Source organism: Mastomys coucha, unplaced genomic scaffold (genome assembly GCF_008632895.1).
Source record: "Mastomys coucha isolate ucsf_1 unplaced genomic scaffold, UCSF_Mcou_1 pScaffold9, whole genome shotgun sequence".
Taxonomy (NCBI): Eukaryota; Metazoa; Chordata; class Mammalia; order Rodentia; family Muridae; genus Mastomys; species Mastomys coucha.
In genome coordinates this window covers 43,153,244-43,161,773 of record NW_022196915.1, presented here as the reverse complement: position 1 = coordinate 43,161,773, position 8,530 = coordinate 43,153,244, and the positions used below count along the sequence as shown (strand labels likewise).

The following is an 8,530-nucleotide window of genomic DNA, read 5'->3' as shown; positions in this document are numbered from 1 at the left end:
AGTAACAGAGGCACCAAATGTTCAAGCTGACTTGCCCAAAGTGACTACTGAGCTTATAAGTGGTAGAGACAGATCTTCACCAAGAGGCACTGACTTCAGAGTTCTGTGCTTCAGCTTCATGCTAAGGTATCTCCAACTGCACGGGTGAGGCCAGGCCCCAAAGGTCACCAGTCTGCACAGCACATACTTGTGTTAAGGAAGAGATCCATGAGGGACTGGGGGCAGTGCACTAACCTGTGCCAAACTGCATAATGTTGACTTTTTGCTCCTCACCCAACAAAGACAGAGCATACAGGGCAATCTGCTTGGCTTGCGTAAATGTCACACCCTCCATGGAACTGGAACAGTCAAGACAAATAATCACTTCATTCTTTTCACAGAGGTCAGGGAGGATGTCTGCAAGCTCCGGCTGAAAGACAAGCATGCAAGCCTAGAGGGAGAAGGAGACAGTGGATCAGAAGGTCTCGCCACTTACATGAGAAAGTACTGGCAATTCTAAATGCTTCTAGGGCCCATGATAGGCTCAGTAGGTAAAAATGTCTTCTATTCAAGTCTGATGACCTGGCTTCAGTCCCCAAAGCCAAAGGGAAGTAGAGAACCTTTCTCAAAAGTTTTCTTCATGCCTTTACATGCTCTCTATGGCACACACACACACACACACACACACACACACACACACACACAATCCTTCTAATAAACTAATGCTACCAAAACAAGATGGGTGAGATTTCTCCTCTTATTCTTTCAAGGTAGAGTCTCCATTGTGTAACAAAGGCTAACCTAAAGGCTAAATTAGCTATGTAGCCGAGGGTGACTGTGAACTTCTGGTTCTCTTGCCTATTCTTCCAAAGCACTAGATTACAGGGATATTCCACCACTCCCAGCTATTATTTTTCCAATAATAAAATGACCTGCTAGAGCTTGGGAGGGGCAGCCTAGGCATTCAAATAGAATAGAATGCTAGAGATAAAGCTGCAAATACATGGGACAAAAATGCCCAAGGAATCAGGGGTCTACTCAGGGGTCTGGGATGCGACTCATTGGTAGAGTGTTTGCCTAGTACACACCAAGGCCTTGGTGTGATCTCCAGCACCGCATAAAACTGGAGGTGGTAGCTCTCTGTAATTCCTACCCATGGATAGAAGAGGCAAGAGAATCAGAAGTTTAATGACTTTCAGGCCAGCCTGGGCTGCAAAGACCCTGGTCCCTCAAATATAGACTATCTTAAAACAAACAAACACAGGATCTGACCTTGTACATATAATAAATGTACAAATCATCTCTCTTAATCATACACTATTCTAAAAGGAGTACAGATGCTATAGTGCTTACAGAGCATAGACCACTTATTAACCAGTGCACAACATAGTTCTGCCATCATGTAAACTTCAGTTTTAAATTGTATTAATTTTATGTTTTATGTGCATGGGTGTTTTGTCTGCATGGTTATCTACAGGTGTCCATGTAGACAGAAAGAGGATTCAGATCCCCTTAACCAGAGTCACAAACAGTTGTGAGCCACCGTGTGAGTGCTGTCAATCAAACCTGGGTCCACTGGAAGAGCAGCCAGTGCATTTCATAACTGGGTCACCTCTCCGGCCCCTTCAGTTATTTTTACTACATTTCCCTTATTTCTAAATTACTTTACTGTTTGTTTATTTGATGTGTATGTATGTATGGCCACATGTGTGTGGAGGTGAAAGGACACTGTGGAGGAAGGAGCCTGTTCTTCTTCTACCACATGGGTCTTCAGGATGGAGCTCAGGTCTTCAGGCTTCCGGGTATCTGCTTTTACCTGCTCGGCCACCTGGCGGCCCCAAGGCTCAGGTTAATTGTAAGTGAAGTAGCAATTCTTTGTTTCAAACACACACAACTGTATTATGGTGAAAAGTGATTTTTTTTATTTAGAAAAAATTTTTATTGTATTTTTGTTTGCTTATTTGGGATATGTGTGTGTGTGTGCATATGTATGTATGTATGTATGATGGCGTTTTCTTGCTATGTCACTAGCATGCCTTGAACTAGTAGTCATTCTCCTGCCTCAGCTTCCCTAAGTGAACCACCACATCTGGCAGTGTTTCCTACTCCCAAGTAAGAAGGAACATACCTCGCTTTCTTTTTCTGGATGTTTTTCGACCCACATCCTTGGAAGATATGCATCACGCAAAGCAATGTGGAGAGAAAATCCAGTGCTGTCCAGGGAGCTGCCTTCCATGGTGCTAATTACAGCTTTACAGTCTGTGCTCTGTAACACCAGACAAACACACAACAAAGTAGACAGGGGATAATAGCATCCTGTGTGTCTGTGCTGACCTGCCGAGGGGTAAACACACTATTGCATGATTTATATAAATCCTCTACAAATCAACACTGCAGTAATACACCCAAGAATATGAATGACCATCATATTGGTTACCTTCCTGAAATGCTACAATCGATGTGTACAGTCAAAAAGTATGAGACAATTATTTCTGTATCTAAAGAGTATAGATCTGTGTTTACCTGGATATAGCAGAGAACACACTATATAAGCAGAACCTGAAATAATAAAACCTAACATCCATGAGATGTCTTGGGATTATACTTGTTTTTTTCTTTTATAAATTAATTTATTTTTTACACTCCATATTCCATTCCCCTCCCAATCCACCCTCCGGCTGCTCCACGTCCCACACCTCCTTTCCATGTTTTTTAAAGTATGTATTCATAAATATAAAATGACTTTTGAAGATGTAGATAATTTAAAATAATGTTGACAATGCTGTAATATGACCACAAGGCTCTGCACTCCAGGACACTAACCCTTTAGCAAGGACTTAAAGAGCACCCTTCACTTGGGAATGGCGTCTATGAATTCACCAGTGGGGTTGGCCATGTGACTTCCTTTGACGCAAATGTGATGCAAGCAGGAGACTGCACAGCGTGCCCTAGGGCTGGCCTTGACTTACTGCTAACAGGGACTCTCCCACCACCACATGAATATGCTACGGACTTTGAGAAGGAGACTTTTTTAGGTAGGCAAGAAAGCAGGATAGAGGGAAAGAAATTTCCAAATAAGGTCAGGGTAGGAAAGGGTAACAATGTCTACTTCCTGATGATTAGAGGCATTGAGTTCCTTGGTGCAAGTATTCTCTTTGCTGTTAGGATATCTAATTTCTTATTTCTTCTTTTACGTGAGACCACTGGCAACCAATAACCTACAACCAACAACCAACAACCAACAACCCAAACCGCTCAGGGCCCTAGCATTTATATCCCCTCTGAAAAGTCCCCAGAATTCCAAATGTCACATAATCTCAGAAACTATTTGCAGCTGGCAAAACCATGCTCCTGCTAGAGCATGAGGTAAATCATACTTGGCTGTTGAGGACAATCTCAAGCAGCTCCATATCACACAACTGAGATTAAAATGAAAACCTGTTCTTATAATATTTCTTTGTTTTTAAAGAAACTAAACTTCTCACTACATGAGTGTCCATGGGCTATCCAAGCACACGGTGGCCATACAAACTGAGCAGGCCAGCCGCTATGTGTGAGCAGGTGGTCCTGGACTATCTTGTCCCAACCAAGCCACACCAACCTGAGAATAAAAACTGCTCGATGACTTAAGCCACAGAATTGTGAGAATATTTGTGAGGATGGTATTCCTTGAGGAGGACTTGCTCCAAAACAATTAAGCCCATGCACTGGCTTCCACTCCTGAGGAAAATTAAGATCTCATGATGAAAGAAAATCAATGTGAGGCCACAAGCAGACTGGGAGCAGCAACACAGAAAACTGTTAATATATCTTAGGAGGATGAATAATTGTGAAGTTGTAAGTGACTCAGCCAAATGACTGCTACCCAAGTGAGACAGACACCAGCAGTGTGCTCATTAGCTCCGAAGAGCCGAGGAAGGAAGGCTCACAGCCTGGGGGCACAAATTAGGAGAAAACAAGGGTAAGTGAACAGATCCTGTGCCAAGAGCTCAGGCCCCAGGAGCCTCCCAAGCCAGGAAAACCAAGCACCGAGTACCAGTTATGCCTCATCTCCCTGTAAAGAAAATGGGAGCTTTATGGTTGGGAAACCCTGCTACTTAAGGTCGCAGTCTACCATGTCAGAAAGCTCCTCTGAGCTCAGCACAAAATGGAGGACTCCCCTTTTCCAGTGGGGCTTCCCCTTCTCTGACTTCATCTGGGGAGACTAACACCTACACCTTCCACCTGAAGAAGATCACATGGTCCCTGGCAATCCTACAACTTCCTCTTTCAGGACAAGATCCTGCCCAGCTAGTACCTGGGATTCCTGGAATGCCTCTCTACGCAAACCAGCCATTCCCACTGCTTTAAACTCCAGCCAGTGACTTACATTCACCTAAAAGAGCTATAATGCTAAAGTCCCCACCCCCACCTCACTCACAGCTGGACCGGGATCCTGCAGACCCTGCCCTTCCATAATGCTTCATCTTTTTTTTTTTTTTTTTTTCCCCGAGTCAGGGTTTTTCTGTGTAGCCCTGGCTGTCCTAGAACTCACTCTGTAGGCCAGGCTGGCCTCGAACTTAGAAACCAGCCTGCCTCTGCCTCCCAAGCACCGGGATTAAAGGTGTGCACCACCACCGCCTGGCCAGAATGCTTCATCTTAACAGGGAGATAGAACACACTTGAAATTATGCTTTGTTACTGAAGAGAATTCATCGGAATAGAGCCCAGACTTGAAAGCTCTAGGGTGACGAAGCCTAGAGTACAGGGCTGCTTCATTTAGGGGAGAGAAAGGTAAGTCAACATCTAAACACTCATTCATCTTCTGCAAACGCCCTGGTTCCAACTGACCATATTCTTGCATCTTAATCTGAAGGATGAATGCAAAGGTTCACCCATACTTCTGACATTTGGGTGAAAACCTATAAAATGAGCTATGGAGACAATTAAAAAAGAGAAAAAGCCTGTGTGGGGAGAGAAACTCATGAAACAGGACATAGGAAACAAGACAAAATATTAAATATGTTTCAAGCCAGGAGGAACACAACACTTTTCTTTTTTCTTTTTCTTCCAGGCAAGGTTTCTCTACATAGCCCTGGCTGTCCTGGAACGAACTCTGTAGACCTGGAACTCAGAGATCCACCTGCCTCTGCTTCCTGAGTGCTGGGATTAAAGTCGTGCATCACCACTGCCCACCAAAGGGGCCACAAAATTCCAGCATTGGGAAGCTGAGGCAAGAGGCTCAGGAGTTCAAGGTTAGCCACACCAACCTGAGAATAAAAACTGCTCACAGCCTGGGGGCACAAAGTAGGTATCAAGTTCAAGCCTCTATCCCTAGCTATGGTGGTTTGAATGTGCTTGGCCCAGGGAGTGGCACTATTAGGCATGGCATTGTTGGAGGAAGTGTGTCACTGTATGGATGGGCTTTGAGACCCTTCTCTTAGCTGCTTACAAGATAGTCTTCTCCTGTTTGTCTTTGGAACAAGATGTAGAATTCTCAGGCTCCTCTAGCACCATGCCTGCCTGGGTGCTGCCATGCTCTCGCCTTGATGATAATGGACTGAGCCTCAGAACCTGTGAGGCAGCCCCAGTTAAATGCTGTCCCTTAATTTGTCTTGGTCATGATGTCTCTTCACAAAAATAAAACCCTAATTTTTTAAAGTAAATACTATATAGAGGTTAAAAATTCAAGCCTCAGTGTTGGAGAGATGGCACAGTCGTTAAGAGCAGTGACCACTCTAACAGAGGGCCTGGTTTGGTTTCTAGCACCCACATGAAGGCTCACAGCTCTCTGTAAATCCAGTTCCAGGGGATCCAGTGCTGTCTTTGGGTGCGAAGGGCACTGACTGCTGCTTGTTGGAGCTGGTGTGGTATCACACATTAGTTCACCTTTATACCATGTGCATATATTTTTGATACAATAAAATCAATGGGAAGCTAAGAGTTCTTTGGAGGCAAAGGATTGACTGACCTTTTGTCTCAGCTCGTGTGTGTCACTGGAAATGAATTCAATCATGTACGGCATCTCGATGGACATAGCCAGGGAGAAGCTATGGGCAAAGAAGAAGCCACCACATTAGTATAAGGTCTCACATCTCCACTTGTAGTTGTTCCAAAAAAATCTTCCTTTTTTGCAGCCCTGAGATTTGAAGCCAGAGCTCCATGCATACAAGTAAGCATTCTAGCACCTGACTATACCCCAGCATTTCTAACAACTGCAAATGAAAAGTTAAGCTATACAGCCAAGGCCCACTGGAGGAGTTAATCCACAGGATTTATATTTTAGGTACTAACCTTTGCTCTGCTCCAATTTCCTTTATGCAAATCGTCTCTACTGTATCCTGTAAGAAGAAAAATGTATGTGAATAATAGAATTCCCACTGAGCTTTAGGATACTAAGGTGATCTCAGTCAGGCACAGCTGACAGCATCAAGTCTCATTTCCAAGTAGTGAGACACACAGCACAGGGCCAGGAAATGACATTAACTTCTAAAATTCAACTGATGTCAGGGACACCTCTAACAATTACCATAAAGATTTCTTTGAAGATTTCTTTATTTTTTTTTTTAATTTTATGTGTACAGATGTTTTGCATGCATGCACGTGTGTGCTAGGTGCATGTGTGCAGTCCCTGAGCAGGCCAGAAGTGGGCACTGAATCTTCTGGAGTTGGAGTTAGAGGGTGCTGGTCCTCTGCAAGAACAACAAGTGCTCTTAACCACTGAGCCATCTCTCCAGCACCCTCCCCTTTATTTTGTTTTTGGCTTTTTGGAATCTTACTATGGTGCCCTGGCTGTCCTGAAACTCACTACATAGTCCAGGCTGGCCTTGAACTCACAGAGATCTGCCCACCTCATCTTGCCAAGTGCTGGGACTAAAGGCATGCACCAACTGGCTTCCATCAAATCTCATATTAAACATACCCACCTGAAGGTTCTCATTCAATGCCTTGTCCTGTTGCCAGGGTGCTACAGTGGCAGGGATGAAGAAGATGGCCACAGGACCTTGGATGCTGAGTTCCGTGATGTAAGTGATTTTGATAAGAACTTTAGCCCGAGGGGGTAAGTTTCCAACACTTACAGTGAAAACATCCTGAAATAAAAACAGGTGCTCAAAAGCATATCCTCTCTCTGCTAGTTAATTCCTTGCATTACTAAAGTGATCAATGACAATTAGCTAAGTTTTCCCCCAGAAAATGGTGATACGCCATCACTAATGTAAAGGGAAACTCTGGAACAATTCACTAGTAATGGGGACAGGGTGACATCTGTGGAAGGCACAGAAGAGGATGGCCATTGAGAAAGTTGCTTGAGGGACTCCACACTGTAGGTGCAAACACTGTGACACATGGGCGTCTCCATGCAACCCTTCTTGGAAGGACTTGTGGCTTCTCTGGTCTTCATGGCAGTTGGCACTAGCACTCCAGTGGCTGCAGCAAGCTGCACTCTCTAAGCTTGTACTATGCTTACTCTACTCACTAAAACCCTTTACATTTAAATTTAAAATAGTACGTTTAAAAGTACTTATTCTTTGAATGGAATATTGATAATTGTTGTAGAAGCTGGCAATCTAGTGAACAGCTAAGACAGAAAAATAAGAGAAATTACATCTTTCATTCCTTCCCCCTTCCCCTCTTCCTCTCCTTTCTTTCCTTCCCTCCTTTCAGATAGAGTCTCACAGATCCTAGATTTGCCTCACTCTCACTATACAGCCAAGAATGACCTTGAACTTCTCATCCCCCTGCTTCCACTTCATGAGTGCTGAAATCCACGCCTGGTTTGTCTGGTGCTAAGTGGAGCTCAGGGCTTCATGCCAGCACTCTGCTGCCTGAGCTACTGATACAGGAGAACCTGAGACTAACAGATTGACTCCTAAATCATCTACTAAGACGGTTCAGGAAATATGAAGTCCCACAAAGTAGAACTTAGCTAGATCAGTACCCCTCTGATCATCAGGAAGTGCATAATTCTGCCAGGCAAACAGGACAACCCTGGTTAGCCACTGCCTGGAAGAAGCAGCCTGAAGATAGTATTTTATGTTGCAAATCTCCCCATTTGTCCTAACAACCAAACGTTGGAATTTCTGTCTCTGTGAGACTACATGAGCTGGTGGTGCTGGCTTCTGTTTGGGCTGGCTCCCTTTTGTGCATTAGCCTGAACCAGTGTGCACTATTATTAAAGAGTTCTTCCTTACTCATCTCTAATGCTGCACTGATTTCTCAATGGGAAGGCATGTTAATTCTGTAACATTATGTGCCCAGTTCTAAATATATCTAGGATATCTAGATCTACCTCTTTCCGGCTATGTACAGAGCTCATCTCAACATCTCCAACTACACTGGCCATTCAACCCCTATGATGAAAATTTAATACATTTGGATTAGAAGAGTAGACAATTAATGATTAACTTAGGCTTAAGTGTTAGTCATTACTCTGTTTGCCTTTAACCTATTGAGTGTGTGTACATGAAGCATGAGTGTAAGGGAGGTGTGTGTGTGTGTGTGTGTGTGTGTGTGTGTATAATGTATGTGTATGAGGTGTGTGAGGGTGGGCATGTGTGTGCTATAGTATGAA

General features: G+C 43.9%; 1 protein-coding gene across 2 annotated transcripts in view; it reads right to left on the bottom strand.

Annotated features, from left to right (window-relative positions):
* The window catches only part of Parp4 (poly(ADP-ribose) polymerase family member 4), a 90,993-nt gene that overhangs the window by 34,385 nt on the left and 48,078 nt on the right, over positions 1-8,530 (bottom strand). For both annotated transcript variants that reach the window (XM_031362554.1, XM_031362555.1), the window contains exons 18-22: positions 6,885-7,049; positions 6,253-6,299; positions 5,930-6,008; positions 2,108-2,245; positions 235-430 (exon numbers count right to left, since the gene is read on the bottom strand). In XM_031362554.1, the coding sequence (XP_031218414.1) occupies positions 235-430; positions 2,108-2,245; positions 5,930-6,008; positions 6,253-6,299; positions 6,885-7,049 (625 nt within the window). The remainder of the gene's footprint in view (positions 1-234; positions 431-2,107; positions 2,246-5,929; positions 6,009-6,252; positions 6,300-6,884; positions 7,050-8,530) is intronic.